The 17,247-nt window shown below is 36.5% G+C and overlaps 1 protein-coding gene across 6 annotated transcripts in view; it reads left to right on the top strand.

The window, feature by feature from the left end:
* The window catches only part of LOC306848353 (GRIP1-associated protein 1-like), a 54,790-nt gene that overhangs the window by 11,476 nt on the left and 26,067 nt on the right, over positions 1-17,247 (top strand). For 3 of the 6 annotated variants that reach the window (XM_079382848.1, XM_079382847.1, XM_079382851.1), the window contains 10 exons: positions 1,745-1,837; positions 3,018-3,152; positions 3,428-3,523; positions 4,371-4,583; positions 4,740-4,853; positions 5,321-5,398; positions 6,327-6,422; positions 7,473-7,529; positions 8,796-8,895; positions 13,140-13,273. In XM_079382848.1, the coding sequence (XP_079238974.1) occupies positions 1,745-1,837; positions 3,018-3,152; positions 3,428-3,523; positions 4,371-4,583; positions 4,740-4,853; positions 5,321-5,398; positions 6,327-6,422; positions 7,473-7,529; positions 8,796-8,895; positions 13,140-13,273 (1,116 nt within the window). The remainder of the gene's footprint in view (positions 1-1,744; positions 1,838-3,017; positions 3,153-3,427; positions 3,524-4,370; positions 4,584-4,739; positions 4,854-5,320; positions 5,399-6,326; positions 6,423-7,472; positions 7,530-8,795; positions 8,896-13,139; positions 13,274-17,247) is intronic. The other 3 variants (XM_079382850.1, XM_079382849.1, XM_079382852.1) reach the window with 1 other exon arrangement.

Genomic DNA, 17,247 nt, shown 5'->3' with positions numbered 1-17,247 from the left:
ATTCCAAGTCTTCTGGAGTAATATCAAACTAAACCAATCTGTGATTTATGTAAGAATTTTAACACATTTTAATAGAATGTCTATTTTTTAAATTATTTCAGACCACATTTTTATTCAGAAAATATATTAATGGACATTTTTAAGAAGGGTTTTAATCATATTTATCATTAAATTGAAAAATTATGTAATTACAGTAAAGTATATGTGTATTTTTGGCTGCTTTAAAGACAAACAACTTTTTAAAATACTTTAAACCAAAGTATTTGAATATTCATGAATGACAATAAGTTAGCATTAGATCTTTTGCCAAAATTGTCAACAAATATTAATTAAAAAGATTAATTATGAATTTAGAAGACTTAAAATTATGATCTTTTTTTTTGGGGGGGGGGGGGGCGGCTTCACTTTTGTTGTATATTGAAAAGACAAGTATAAACATTCTTCAAAGTGTCTCCTTATTTGTTTTAAGAAAGTTTGTTATATTAAGTCAAATCGGAGCAACATAAGTGCGAGTAAACAGTGACTGAATATACATTTTTGGCTGAACTATCCCTTTAATATGAACCAGAAGACACACCAGTCTTTCTGCTGATAGCAAACTCTTTGTGCTTAAGGAGAAGTTGGTGAAGTTTATAATTATCCAGAGAGCAGCCTGTTTAATTGAGCATTTATGGATGATGGTGCTCAGGATCAGCTGAGTAATTAAGGATTAGTGGGGCTCAGTGCAGGTGGCTTAGGGGCACACGCGCTCTGCCGGGGCCCCCTGAGGGAAGGGCCGCTCTTATACTGCCGTCGGCCCTACTGCAGGTCCTGCAAACACAAATGTCTTTCACTTCCTCCGTGAGGTCACAAATCTTAATTAAGCAGCTGCCTCTAATGAGCAGCAAGCAGATAAGGATGAAGAACCTCCCTGTTCTGTTTTTCCATTCAGAACTGCTTGACTGGGTCGCTTCTGTTTGATGTGGATTTTCTAACTCTGCCTGTTTTCTTCTCTCTTCTTTTCACTTGTTTTGGGGCGTTTTTTCTTTATCATCTCTTGCTCTCATTCACCTCCTCTGGCTTTATTCTTCTTGTTCATCTTCTCCAACACTTCCCCTACAATCCCACGCTGCCGCTGGACACGTCTTCCTTCATCAATCACATCTCCTTCTTTCTCTGTACATGTTCCCTTCCATGTATTCTTTTTGCTTTTTTGTTTCTGTTATCTGTATTTTTTTCTTTCATATTTTATATTTTATTTCTTCGAAATGGTTATATTTTAATTTTAATAATTTTTTTAAATTAATAATTGGGTTTTTTGCTTCATTTCCTCATTTGATTTTTTCTTTCGTTCTTTTTTCATGTTTTTGTTGTTCTTTTGCTTTTTTGTTTCTATTTGTTTCTTCTATATTTTTTTTCCTGAAAATGTTTATAATTTCCCTTTTCATTGATTTATTTCATTCTTTTTTAATATAATTTTTTTTTTGATTCATTCCCTTATTTGTTTTCATTCGTTATTTTTCATGTTTTTGCTGTTTTTGTCTAATTTTCATATTTTTATTATTATTTTTTTATTTTTCAAACTTTTCATATTTTTTTTATATTTTATTCTTTTTATTTCATTCATTCATTTTCTTTTTTATTAATATCCTCTTCCTCTCATTGTACTTTCTTTTGTCCCTTCATTTGGTGTTACTTTCTTCTTTTTTGTCTTTATTTCTGTCCCGGTCTTGTGGGCTGGTTTTGTGTTTGGGGGGAGCTGCAGGTAGCGTGTCAGAGCGCGGTCAGTCAGGAGCAGGTGGAGGGCATGCTGAGTGAGAACGATGCTCTCAGGACAAATCTAGCAGCCCTAGAACAGGTACCTGACCATGATACAGCATCACGACCTTCATCAACCCCAGTTCCTGCATCACCTTCACTCAATGAATGTGTTTGGTCTAACACGCATGCTCTTTGTACCATTAACTGTTCATACACACACACTAATGTCACTTTTATCAACTTTATTGCCACTGCCTATGGACAAATAACTCGCACCAGTTTCTTTCATGCCATATTTTTTTAATTTCTTCTCTGAAAAATTGTCAGTATCTAAAAGGAAGTTCATGAAGGTTCATAAAGTTACATTGTTTTGGGTTGCACTTTATTTTAAGGTGTCCTTGTTACAGTTTAATTATACATTTACGTACGGGGTAATATTAATTAACAGCATGTACTTACTATATGTTCGGATTAGGGTTTGGCTTAGGGTTACTTGCATGTAATTATGCATCATTTATTGTTATTGTAGTATGTACATGCAATTACCTTGTTTTGTTTTAAAATCTTGTTTTGTATGAATTTCTAATTGCAGTGTGATTAGTGTCTTTAATGCAAGTATCTGTGTGATAACTTAAAACTGAAATTCAAAACTGCGTATTTAAATACTGTTTTAGTTTCTTGCTCACCAGCCAAAATCATTATGCTTATTTATTTATTTATTTGTTTCAGAATGACTTAGTGCATTTAAGGTATATATTTACATTAGTACATGCACTCCCTGGGAATCGAAGCCATTATCGTTTGTTAGCAATACCTAAATATTAATATTTAAATGCGTATAAATAATTTATTTGACACTCTTTATAAAATATGTGACCAAAGCCCAAGAACACTCTAAGGCTGCAGTTTTAAAAAGTTTCTATTATTAATATATTTGTCAATGTGTGATTTTGTTTAGCCTTATTCTTTTTTTTGCATGTGTGTATGTATGTTCACACATTCATACATAAATATGTGTATTGCATCATGCATAACGGTTTATATTTAGCTTTAAAGCACTCATGAGTACATTTATATTTATATTGTATTCAGCACTGTGCTGAATTGCTTTTCTCAGTTCCCCTCTTGTATTTTATGTTCCTTAATAATACTTCTTTTGTCTTCTGTTGGCATTTTCTTACTTATACACTGAATTCAGACTGAATAAGACTTTATTCAGCTGTCCTGGGTTCTTTGGGGTAAATATCTGAAACTGTGTGTGTGTGTTTTTTTTTCAGATCCAAACAGTAAAGACTCAGGAACTGAATTTGCTGAGAGAACAAAATCTGGCACTAAATGCAGAGTTTCAGCAGAGACGCACAGAGCAAGAGAGCTTCCTGGCACAGAAAGATGATCTCAACTCACAGCTACAGGTATTTTGGCACCTGTTAACTATAAAAACCAAATTAAAATGCACTTGTAACTTTTTATCCAGAATCATTGTGCTATAATATTATTAGCTAATATTACATTTCCTTACCAACTGCAGAGAAGTCAATTGTTGCAGACATTGAGAAAGGCTGTTCTGGTGAAAAATTATTCAAATGTTTTTAAAAGCCTTTCATTAATATAATGAAGTAAGATATGTATTTTAGCATTTGTATTCAGAGCATTCATAAAAATGATTTGACTACTTCTTGCTGATCAGGAGTCAAACCGAGCGAATAGTCGACTTCTGGAGCAGCTCACTGAACTGGGTCTGGAGAAGGACAAGCTACAGCAGGAGTTAGAGGAGGCCAGAAAGGTGACAACACACACAATCATTCTTTTTACCTTCTGATCCTTTTACAACTCAGTCAATTCCCACTGCAGCAGGTGAAAGTAGTTTGACGTTTGCTGCACTCACTATCTCTATCTTCATTTAAGCTTCTTTAGTGAGTCAGTTCACTCTGCTCATTCTTCCATCAGTTAATGCTCTGATCTTTTGACCATCATAATGACTTTATTAATGTAAAAGCTGCAATCGGATTTAGCCACAAACAAGCTCTAGAATTTTCACCTTTGGAGTTCTTTTGTAGTTTTTTTTTTTTTCTTCCCTCTAGAATCTACTTGTGATGTTAGTCAAGGTTTTTTGTACCAAAACCAGTGATCCACCATGATCATTTTCCATCATCTTTCCAACCCTTTGAATTAAACATGCTGTAGTAGATTATCTTGATATAACGCACTTAAATCCGTAGCAAATTCAGCACAAAAATAGAACCATGATATATAAATATTTTATAGTTTAAAAAAATTTGTTTTTTCATATTACAGTAATGCCAGTTTGGGGAAAATTTGCTAATTCTTGAAAATAACACCACAATAAAAAAATTAAATATACTAAAATGGGCTAAAAAAGATTTTGGGTGCAACTTGACAGACCTAGCTTTAGAAAAGACAACATGCTTAAAGGCAAGTTTGTCTCTAATGTTCTTTGCTATGCAAAGTAATAAATTGAGATTTCTATCTGTCTAAATACCTGTTGAAGTTAAGAAAAAAATCAAGAAAAAAAAATCTTTGGTAATGACTGCTTTAAAATGACCCCATTTTATTTAATAATAAATATCACACTGATCAGAAGTAAGTCAACGTTATCCTTGTTCTTTCAGACTGCGGATAAGCGTAAGGTCATGCTGGATGAACTGGCCATTGAGATGGCGCAAGAGAAGTCGCGGCACAAAGAGGAGCTCAGCGATGTGCGCTTGCAGCATGAGAAGGAAGTGCTGAGCATCAGGGCCCGCTATGAGAAGGAGCTCCGCGGCCTCCACGAGGAGAAGAACCGCACGGAAGAGGAGATCCGCTCACAGCTGCGAGATGAAAGAGTAAGGAACCTTTGTGGGTTGAAGGCAGAACTTGTAGGTTGAGACATGAACATTCAACAAAGCACTTAACCTCAGGTTTCTCCAGGTGTCTGTACGAAGTGTACTTTGGACAAAAACGATCTGCTAAATTTCTCCTCACAATAGTTTTTTTTTTAGGCTCGTACCAAAGAGCTGGAGGGTCTTCAGCCATATTTGGAGGAGTTGAAAGCTCAGGTTCAGTCCATGGAGGGGACGAAGGGCTGGTTTGAGCGCAGACTCAAGGAAGCAGAGGTGCTGTGTGTTTACATCCATCTCTCGCTGCCAAGCACTGTCAGAGATGGAAACTGTCTTTTGTTGTTTACATCTGGCTACATCAGTATCATTCTGACCACATGATGTCAGTGTTGTTTTTGTCGTTACTGTGTTACAGACTTTACAATTCCAAATGGTGAAGAGCGTTTATAGTGGATTTATTGTTAGAATTCAATTTCTTATTAAAGAAATTGAGCCATTGAAGCAAATCCTCGACAAATGCACTTCTTTTCATCATTTGACAGTTTTATAGTCTATAACTTTAAAGTTTGAAATAAAAGTAAAATACACATTTTAAACTTGAAAGTTATAGACCTTGAAACTCTCAATTGGTAAAAAGAAGGGAATTTTTAGTAGATTTAACTAAAAATACTTAAAAATGTCACTCTCGGATGTCTGGGTGATTTATACTTGATATTGGTGATATTTGTTTGTGGTTTGAGCAGGAGACCACGGAAAAGAACAAACTGGACCATGCAGAAGAGATCCAACGCTTACAGAAAGAGCACACTCTCCAGCTGGAGGTAAACTTTTGGATGTGATCATAAACACGTTTGGTGTTTGACGGCACTTAACAGAGTACAGTCAGCTAAAGCAGATGAAGTAATGAGCGGTAAAGCTATATTTAGCAGCTCTTGTCTATATGACACATTTGTTGTCTTCTTACATATTCAAGTCTCAGAAAAACATCAGAATTCTGTCACATCTCATTGAGTTGATGGATGATTGCTTGACATAGAATTTTACTTAATGAGCTTAAATGACAATATAAATGCATGAAATGTGTTTATCCTCTGTAGGTGCTCAAAAGTTGAGATTTACTTTGGTTTTCAGTGAAGTAGATGGAGTACATTTGATTGCATTTAATTTATGATTCTGCTGACCTGAACCGTAAAGTCCTATGGTCAGTCCATCTCTGGCCTGACATGATTTTATCCACCTAGATCGTAAAAAGTTGGATGTGATATTACCGTTCAATATTATTTTTTATCATGCCTGCACAGCCTTGGATATGTCAGCACAAAAGAAAAGTTATTTCAGAAGCAGAGGAAGATGATTTGATGAAAGATTTTGAGAACAGAATTTATTTTCTTTAGAGCTTATCTTTTGTGCTGACATAACCAATGGAAATTGTTTTATTTAGGCTGAAACTTTTTATATATATTTTAGTTTTAGTCATACACACACACACAAACACACAAATAAATTAATATTTATACTTACTACTTTTTTAAACTTTATTTTATTTTATCCTGTTCCTTGCCATAAAAATAGAAGCTAGCATGGAAAACAAATAAGCATGAATAATATTACCCAGTAATAGCATATCCTACTTTCAAGTCTAACAGATCTGTGTATCAAAGAAGTAAATACAGCTCATTCTGTCCAGAACTCATCCACTGTGCATTTGAATGAATGAATGAATGAACGTATCTTCCCGCCATTTCTCAGGCTAAAGTTGCAGAGGTGGAGGCAGTCAAACAGCAAGTGACGAAGATGCAGAAAGAAAGAGAAGAAGTCAACAACATAATCAGCAAACTCCAACAGGTGTGAGAACAGAATGTATTCTTTTGTAGCGCTCTGTCAGTCTCCTAGTGGCTCTGCTGGAGCGTTTGTTCTTCAGCGTGATGAGAACCATGTGTTTTTAAGATGCTAAATAAGGCACGAGTCAGATGGAGAATATTATGGGGGTGTGATCGCTGCAGCTCACCAGTAATTTTAAATGTGACTCAAGAACGATGCATGACTCAACAGTAGGATGAGATTGTTCTTTGTGTGAGCATCTGGTGCTAGCAGGTCCTGGGGGATGTTCAGTTTTCAGAGCTGCAAAATTGGTGTTTCCTCGTCTGATCTGAATATTTTTAGGATAGTTTATTTGTACTTACCTTGTTCTGATGTTACTTGTGTTATGTGTTATTATTGTATACTAATACTAATATTTAAAGCGTCATAACCAACATCATACACTGCACAACTTTTTGGTAAAAGTTAAATAATGTTACAAAACTTTGAACTTTGTATTCATCAAATAATCTTGAAATAAATGTATCAGGGTTTCCACAGAAATATTAAGCAGTACATCTATTTTCTATAAAAAGAAATGCGTCTTGAGTATTAAATCAGCATATTAAAAACATTTCTGAAGACTGGAGTAATGTTGCAAAACTCAGCTTTGCATCACTGGAATGAATTACATTTTTAATATATTAAAGTGGAAAATAGTTATTTTGAATTGTAATAACATTTTGCAATATTGCTGTTTTTAATGTATTTTTGATCAAATAAATGCAGCCTTGAGCATATAAGACTATTCAAAAACTATAATAATAGCATAAAGAGGAAATATTGAAAACATTATTTGCAAAACATTATTTCTGCAATAGAAATTTCACTGTAAATAAAATTAAATGCACTTTTTTTGTTTTATGCGGTTCTTCAGATGTTCTTTTTGTTATCTAAAATATAAATATGAAAGAGACTGAAAAATGAAACATTTCAAACTAAACTGAAAAGATACTTGAAAATAATAATTTGACAATAGTTTTAAAAATAAAGATGATTCGATGAACTCTAATGACCTTTGTGTGTGTATTTCAGGAGATTAAAGATACAGTGGATGGACAGAGAATCCTGGAGAAAAAAGGTAGTTCAGCGGTAAGTAGGCAATCCAGCCAGGAGAAAGAGATGAGTCAGGGCTTTCCCTCTCTCCATTTCCCAGAAAGTGAATTAAAGTAGTCCCAGGCGATGGGCAGGACACCTCTCTGCCCTACAGACCTGAAACCAGACCTCCCATTGACGAGGGTCGATCAGCTTTCATTAACGCTTTAGCCGTTTCATCAATAGAATCTCGTTTGACAGTTCATTGATTGTGTGTTTTTCCAGCTCCAGAAGCTGTCCATACTTTTAGCTCAAAGTTTTGGTTATAGTTTTTCTATGGTATAGTTTATTAGTCACACCGTTTATTAGGTTACAAATGCAGGCCCTCTGGGAAGTTCCTTCCTACTCAAAGCGATTTTGGCCACAAAGTGGATGAAATTTCATATATCTTCCCCTCTTTTCTCCTTCCGACAAAAACAATAGGATTTTGTATTGCTACTGCGGGAAAATGGAGTCTCTGTGTATACTGTATATATATATTTTTGTTTGCTATTTTCCTATGTAATGCAGTCATATCTAGACATTTTTAAAAGAGGTAGTTCATGCAAAAATTTAAATTTGTCATCATTTACTCACCCTCCAGTTTCAGTTCCAAACCTTAATGGGTTTCTTACTTCTGTTAATCATAAATTTATCATATATTAATCATATATTTTTGGGAAGTCGTGGCCTAATGGTTAGAGAGTCGGAAATCCAAAGGTTGCGGGTTCGAGTCTCGGGCCGGCAGGGATTGTAGGTGGGGGGAGTGAATGTCCAGCGCTCTCTCCACCCTCAATACCACGACTGAGGTGCCCTTGAGCAAGGCACCGAACCCCCAACTGCTCCCCGGGCGCTGCAGCATAAATGGCTGCCCACTGCTCCGGGTGTGTGTTCACGGTGTGTGTGTGTACGTTGGATGGGTTAAATGCAGAGCACGAATTCCGAGTATGGGTCACCATACATGGCCGTATGTCACATCACTAAAAGAAGATATTTTGAAGAATATGGGTAACCAAAAAATCCAAAGACTTCCATAGTATAGAAAAAAAAAATGTGGAGGTCAGTAGGGACCATCAACTGTTTGGTTACACGCATTCTTCTAAATATCTTTTGTGTTCAGCTGAAAAAGGAAAAATTCATACAAGATTGGAACAGAATTTTCATTTTTTGGTGAACTATCCCTTTAAAAGTGTCCAAATACATTTGGGGCAGCTGTATAGACGGGTCTAGTCTGCTAAATGTCCATCAGACGTCAAAATAATGCCTGTCATGTTATGTCTGCAGCTGAAAGACTTGAAGAGGCAGCTCCATCTAGAGCGAAAAAGAGCCGATAAACTCCAGGAGCGGCTGCAGGAAATCCTAACCAACACTAAGACCCGCACAGGTGAACACTTTCTCCGTCCTTACATGTTACACTTAAGATTTTGAGACATACCCCTCTATCATCATATAAAGCATTTGTTAGTACATGGAATAGGGCTGTTTAGAGCTGTCACCCACCCTCTCAGGTGATTTAAACTGCGATAGGCTCTGCAGTCGCTATTTCATCACACATGGGCAGCATGAATGAAAAATTTAAAGCAGGTAAGTAAATATGTGGCGCTGTGCATAAATAAGGCAACAGATGAAGACGGCTCCGCCCCTACTGCAAATCGCTACAAATGAGACAAACCCAAAGCGTGTTCTTACCACCTGAAGTGAATTCCAAAGATCCCATCCACTCTGTTCTTGCATCAGGTTCCTGTGGGAGGTCGAGCAGTTCACTTTCCTGCATCGGCTCATTGGCTATAAATAGTTTTTCCAAGAAGGCAGATTACATTAATGTAGTTTTTCTTTCACATTACTGTGGTGTTATTTCATATCACTGAGATTTTTGGCTCACTTTTCACAATCCGACAAATTGCTTACTCTCCCCCTATTTCTTTTCTTCATTGAACATAACATTTGAAATACAGTAAAATGGGTTGTGAACAGTTTTCATTGACTGTTTATATCTGTTTATATGATATCAAGTCAATTTTATTTGCATAGTGATTTTCACAATACACGTCAATGTCAAAGAAAACGTCTTTATAAAGTTTTTTTGTTGGAGTATGAATTTTAAAAAAATCCTTGAGTTTGGAACACATTTTTTAACACACTTTAGCTTGCCTTTTTATATGACATCAAGTCAGTTTTATTTGTATAGTGCTTTTCGCAATGCCAGTTTTTATAAAGTAGATTTGAGAACTTTTTTACTAAAACACTTAAGGGTTGCACTGCTTGGAAACTGATTTATAATCAAATTTTAGTGTTTGGACCACATAAACGACTCAAAAGTCCAATGGTCGAATACTGGCTCAAAATCAATACACAATGTCTCAACTTAATAGAAACATTGTGAAGTGACATTCAGCCAAGTATGGTGACCCATACTCGGAATTCGTGCTCTGCATTTAACCCATCCAACGTGCACACACACAGCAGTGAACACACACACACCGTGAACACACACCCGGAGCAGTGGGCAGCCATTTATGCTGCAGCGCCCAGGGAGCAGTTGGGGGTTCGGTGCCTTGCTCAAGGGCACCTCAGTCGTGGTATTGAGGGTGGAGAGAGCGCTGGACATTCACTCCCCCCACCTACAATCCCTGCCGGCCCGAGACTCGAACCTGCAACCTTCGGATTACAAGTCCGACTCTCTAACCATTAGGTCAAGACTTTAGGTGTATTCATTCGTTTGTTCCTTAACTTTAACTCCTGTGGGGACAGACCCCACACACAACAAGGAGGGAGAGGCAGGTGCTGTAAATATTTGATGGAGCACCTCTAAAAATGTTGTTGGCAGTGCCAGGGCACTCCTCTTTTGAGCCATTTATAATTTAAAGTATAATAAATGTTTAATGGTTGCTCTACAGAAAGTTTAGAATCAGACATTTTAAAGTAGGGAGCTTTATCTTTGTCAAATGTCCAGAAGGGTCTGAAAGTCCACACACACTTTCTCAAAGAGATTTCAGCATGTTTTGGTTTACTGACCCAATCAATTTAGAGTTCTTTGTTGTGTTCTATTTATAATTTTCTTTTTTTTTAAAGCAGCATTTATAGCTTTGTTCAAATACCTAGTGAGCTTGCTACTATGTAAATAAACTACCTTCGAAGGAAGCATCCTAAATGAAATGGAAACTCCAAAAGTGACTCACAAGTTGATTCCAATGGAGGATGATTAGCATGCTACTAATCTAACAGTGTCTTTCCTTGAAAACATTTAGCACACAAATAATGGGTAAAATCGCCAGCTTTAAATTATACTATTTATAAATACTTTTTGGTATTGAATAGTATAACAGTATAGTTATTTATTACATATTGGGTTTTTTTTCCCTCAAGTTTTATGCAGTCTGTAAATCAAGGAATCTCAGAACTTTCTTATTGATACGGCCTTTGTGTTGTTAACATAACATTGATGTCTAAAATCGCTAATCGGCAGCTCACTAATTTTTGGAATAGAGCTTCTATATATACACTACCGTTCAAAAGTTTGGGGTCAGTACGATTTTTTTCTCATCAAGGCTTCATTTATATTATAAAAAATACAGTAAAAACGGTAATATTGTGAAATGTTATTACAATTTAAAATAACTGTTTATTCTTTTAATATATTTTAAAATGTAGTTTATTTCTGTGATGATAAATTTCCTTCAAAAATTATTCTAATATGCTGATTTGTTGTTCAAGAATCTTCTTGCCATGTTTTGGGGAAGTCGTGGCCTAATGGTTAGAGAGTCGGACTCGTAATCGAAAGGTTGCGGGTTCGAGTCCCCGGCCGGCAGGGATTGTAGGTGGGGGGAGTGAATGTACAGCGCTCTCTCCACCCTCAATACCACGACTGAGGTGCTCTTGAGCAAGGCACCGAACCCCCAACTGCTCCCCGGGCGCTGCAGCATGGCTGCCCACTGCTCCGGATGTGTGTTCACGGTGTGTGTGTGTGTGTGTGTGTGTGTGTGTGCATTTGTTCACTACTCACTGCTGTGTGTGTGCACTTGGATGGGTTAAACGCAGAGCACCAATTTCGAGTATGGGTCACCATACTTGACAATACGTCACGACTTTACTTTACTTTTCATCTTATTGAAAATAATTGTGCTGCTTAAAGGTGCTGTATGTAGGATTGAACTAGGTATTGCAGTCCAAATTCAAAATGTTGGAGAGGGTTTTTTCCACCCGGCCCCTCCTCTTCAGACTTGACTCACACACCGGTTGCCAGATTAAGGACACCAACAGGATCGAGCACACATGACGATGAATGACATGACATATGCTGTATTTTCCGCCATTTGGCAACCCGGGGTGCTGAAATACAATTGGGTAAACTGGCAGTGGGCAGTCACAAACCAAAACAGAGACTGACATTCCGGCCTGGAACGCACATTTTCAAATGAGAATAACTGACTGTAGCATTGTTTTTCAGATAAACAAGTATGTTAACTTAGCAGGTTTCTTAAATATCTGCAAACATATTATGGTATTTTTATGCTATAGTAGAGTCAAAAACTTTACAAAAGAAAAGAACAGCATTTATTTGAAATAAAAAGTATTTTGTACTGTAAATGAAATATGATTCTAATATACTGATTTGCTGCTTAAGAAACATTTCTTCTTATTATCATTGTTGAAAAATGCTGCTTTATATTTTTGTGGTTACTGTAATTGATTTTTTTTCCAGGTTTTATTTTAATAAAGTCAAAATCAACAGCATTTATTTGAAATGTAATGTTATGAATGTCTTTGCTGTCAGTTTTGACCAATTTAATTTGTCTTTGCTCAATACTGACCCCAAACTTTTGAACATTAGTGTATTGCATACAATGAAAATTGACATAAAATGGATGGCTTTTAACTTCTGTTAATTTTTTACCTTGTAGATTCTCTGTCTGTGGGTGCAGGTATTAATGGATGACATTCTGTTAAATAGTCTGTATGTTAACATACCTAGTGCTAGTATAGATTACTCAGTAGTGTTGCCATGTTTGTTGACCTATGTACTTACTCTCTGTAGACTCAGACTGCAGTGTACTGATATTGCTGCCTACTAATAATTGCCTTGCAGTAACTAGTTGTTGATCATAATAGCGGTTACCTGTTTCTGGAAACTGCTGTTGTTTAGTTACTAGGACTGGATGATATATTGATTATATTTTCAAACAAGATATTAAATGAGACAATACCATTCATGTCAACATGCATTGATGCTTTAAAAGCTTCTGAAACATGATGAAGAGTGAGATGCTGCAGTAAATAAGCACAATCCAAGTTGCCCTAAACATGAGACGTGCTTAATATTAAGTGCTACAAAATAACTAATTAACATATATTTAAAAGCAACTTGCCAACCTCTCATGTGTGTGTGCTGTTTAGTGCATTTGTGACTGGTTCTTCTCAGTGCATAACTTATTTCTTATGGTTGTATACTTACCAGCATATGTTAGAAATTGTTGCTGGTATTTCCATTTAGCATAAAGGCTTGTCCTGACAGCAAGCTAGTATGCTTAAACTTACTGAGTTAAGTTGCTGTTTTCTAGCTCACCTACAGCGCTTGTTGATTTATGCTCTTAAAATATTCCTCTTTTTGCGTCATGTATGTATTTGCAGGTCTGGAGGAGCTGGTGTTGTCTGAGATCAGTTCGCCCAGCCGTACGCAGCAGACGGGTGACAGCAGTAGTATCTCCTCCTTCAGCTACAGAGAAATCATGAAAGAAGGGGCTTCAGCTACCAGCACCAATAAGGTAGAGCTGCCCACTGGGGACAAAACGACCCTTGCAAATACTGTCGCCACAGTTGACGCTTCTTTTTCTCCGGCTCCTAGGAGCATTTCCTTCCTCTAGAAGCTATTAATAAACTCCTGAACAGTGTAAATTCCATAAATACACTGTTCCTGTGAAGAAACGGGAGAAAATAATGGTTGTTGTGACATGCTGGACTATCTTGAGGGACATGAGTGTGGTTTGGTGAAACTTTGAGGTGCGTTTGGAATAATTATTTCTGTTTGCTAAAGCTATGAAGTTTTAAAGTTCATCATGCAACTCGTACCTCAACGTTTGTGCTACAGACATGACTGTTGCTTCGGTCATGAATCATCTAGTTGACTTTCTAATGCATTTATCAAAGCACAGATGCCCATTTTATGCCATCATTTTGAAACCTAATGCATATCAGGCATGTTTGAGATATGTTTAAGGAGAATTGTCATCAACCTTCAGTAAGGGAAGTTCATTTTTTTTAAGCCAGAGGGAAAATGAGACTCATGGGACGAAAATAGTATACACAGGGGACGGTGAGAGTCTGTGGGATGAGTCGACTTTCATTTGATTGGATCGTCTCTAGCTCCTTGAAATGCCCTGAAACACACTAAGGGACAGAATAGGACCACCACAAGTATGAGACTGGTGGAATTCCTTCCTGTGACTTTCATGTGACGTCAAACGACACAGTGTTACATTACAGACAGTCTCAAAGGGATAGTTCACAAAACGTATATATTTATTTAAACTCTTATAAAACTCATCTTGTTCTAAACCTGCATGACAGTGTTATTTTGGTATTATTTAAATACTATTATAGTATTTATTACTTCGTATTATTACTTAGTATTATATTACTTGGTATTTATTACTTAGTTCAAGTTTATTTGTATAGCGCTTTTTACGATACAAATCGTTGCAAAGCAGCTCTACAGGAAATTAAGTTTCCACAATATATTTATATATTGCGGAACCTTAATATGTTTAACTTATGGCAAAATTTGGTAATTCTGTATGTTGTCTGAGCGTTGGCATCCACTGAGGTCCTCTGAGGGGTTGGTATTATCTCTTCTCAGCTGTTCGGTCATCTCAGATCATTTAAGGGTTGGATCCAGACTGAAGCATCTGTAATTCCTAGTTACCACAGGATGTTAATGAAACGGAGAAACAAATAGAGACATAATTAGCGTAGCTGCTGTTCCATCTAAGCAAAAATGATTTGTTCAACCCAAGCTAAAGAATAATAATAATGTACATTTGATCAGATATAACTGCAGTACAAGATTATAAGATGCATTATGTAAATGCTTGGCTGAAGAGATGTGTCTTTAATCTAGATTTAAACAGAGAGAGTGTGTCTGAACCCCAAATGTTATCAGGAAGGCTATTCCAGAGTTTGGGAGCCAAATGTGAAAAAGCTCTACCTCCTTTAGTGGACTTTGCTATCCTAGGTACTACCAAAAGTCCAGAGTTTTGCGACCTTAGAGAGCGGGTTGGATTGTAGCGTGGTAGAAGACAAGTTAGGTACGCAGGAGCTAAACCATTTAGGGCCTTATAGGCAAGTAATACTATTTTGTAAATGATACGGAACTTAATAGGTAGCCAGCGCAGAGACTGTAAAATTGGGGTAATATGATCATATTTTCTTGACCTGGTAAGAACTCTAGCCGCTGCATTTTGGACTATCTGTAGCTTGTTTATTGAAGATGCAGGACAACCAGCTAGCAGTGCATTACAATAGTCCAGTCTAGAGGTCATGAATGTATGAACTAGCTCTTCTGCATCAGAAACAGGTAAGCTTGGCAATGTTTCTAAGATGGAAGAATGCTGTTTTTGTAACATGGGAAATATGATTTTCAAAGGACAAGTTGCTGTTTAATATAACATCCAGATTTTTGACTTTAGAGGACGTAACAGTGCATCCGTCTAGTTGTAAATTGTAATCCAAGAGATTCTGTGTACTGTTTTTTGGTCCAATAAGTAATATCTCTGACTTATCTGAATTTAATAGGAGGAAATTATTGGTCATCCAATCTTTTACATTTTTAACACAATCTATTAGCTTAGATAGTTCAGAAGTTTCATCTGGTCTTGCTGAGATATATAGTTGAGTATCATCAGCATAACAATGAAAACTAATCCCGTATTTTCTAATAATATTACCAAGAGGCAACATGTATATTGAAAATAGCAGAGGACCTAGGACAGATCCTTGTGGTACTCCATACTTTACTGGTGATAATTGAGATGACTCCCCATTTAAATGAACAAAGTGGTAGCGATCGGACAGGTAGGATCTAAACCATCTTAAAACCTGCCCTTGAATACCAGTATAGTTTTGTAATCGATCTATGAGTATGTCATGGTCTATAGTGTCAAACGCAGCACTAAGATCAAGTAATACTAGCAATGAGATGCAGCCTTGGTCTGAAGCTAGAAGCAAGTCATTTGTAATTTTAACAAGTGCAGTTTCTGTACTATGGTGAGGCCTGAAACCTGACTGAAATTCTTCATAGAGATAATTTTTTTGCAAGAAGGAGCACAATTGAGCAGACACAACTTTTTCTAAAATTTTAGACATAAACGGAAGATTTGAAATGGGTCTGTAATTTGCCAGTTCATTAGAATCTAGTTGTGGTTTCTTAATAAGAGGCCAGCTTGAATGGTTTTGGGACGTGACCTAAAGATAACAATGTGTTGATAATATTGAGAAGCGGTTCTTCTGCTACAGGTAACAACTCTTTCAGTAGTTTAGTGGGTACAGGATCTAATAAACATGTTGTTAGTTTAGATGCACTGATAAGTTTATTTAGCTCTTCCTGTCCTATAGTTGTAAAGCACTGCAGTTTTTCTTTGGGTGCGATGAATGAAGCTGAAATACTAGACGCAGTAGAATCTACATTTGATATTGTATTTCTGATGTTATCTATTTTATCAGTAAAGAAATTCATAAAGTCATTACTAATAAACTGTGAGGGAATATTTAGATCGGGTGGTGTCTGTTTATTTGTTAATCTAGCCACTGTGCTAAATAAAAACCTTGGATTGTTTTGGTTATTATCTATGAGTTTGCGGATATGCTCTGCCCTGGCAGCTTTTAGAGCCTGTCTATAGCTGGACATACTGTTTTTCCACGCAATTCTAAAAACTTAAAGTTAGTTTTTCTCCATTTGCGCTCAACATTACGAGTTTCTTTCTTGAGAGAATGGGTATAACTGTTGTACCATGGCGCAGTATGTTTTTCTCTAACCTTTTTCAATTTGAGGGGGGCAACAGCTTCTAATGTATTAGAGAACATAGTGCCCATGTTGCTAGTCATTTCGTCTAGTTCATGTGTATTTATGGGTACACAGAGCAGTTGAGATAAATCAGGCAGGTTAGTATTATATAGTATTTATTATAGTATTTATTACTATGAAAGCTCTTAACATCAATTCCGAGAACTGGGAAGATGCTGCAGCTGAAAGCAACAGGTGGCGCAGTGTCTTTCAGATACAGCTTAGGTTGGGGGAAGAACAGATCCAGACCTTAGCGGAGGAGAAGAGAGCAAAGAGAGTCCCAGATGACACCGCCACAATTAAACATGCATTCAGTCTGCCTCTCCTGCATCGGCTTAATTAGCCATAGCCGGTGCTGTTCCAGAGGAGACTTCACGACTGGGCACATCTTCCATAGTCGAGAATGACTGAAGGAGGCCTACTACCATACTATTTTGAATAGTTAGCTTCTTCTTTTTTTTTTTTTTTTTTTTAGTATTTTTAGTTTTAATAATTTTTTTTTTATTTCAAGTTTTAGTTATGAGTTTTTGTTTTCTGTTTAGCTTTAATTTATATTTTAGTTTTAGTTTTTAGTATTGTTAGGACAATAGTACTGTACTTTTGGTTCTTTAGTACTATTTAGCTTTAGTACTTAAACTTAAATTAGTTTCAATTAGTTGTCAAGGCACATTTGTAATTTTC

Source organism: Barbus barbus (assembly GCF_936440315.1).
Source record: "Barbus barbus genome assembly, chromosome: 28".
In the NCBI taxonomy this organism is placed as follows: Eukaryota; Metazoa; Chordata; class Actinopteri; order Cypriniformes; family Cyprinidae; genus Barbus; species Barbus barbus.
This window is presented reverse-complemented; position numbering and strand designations above follow the sequence as displayed.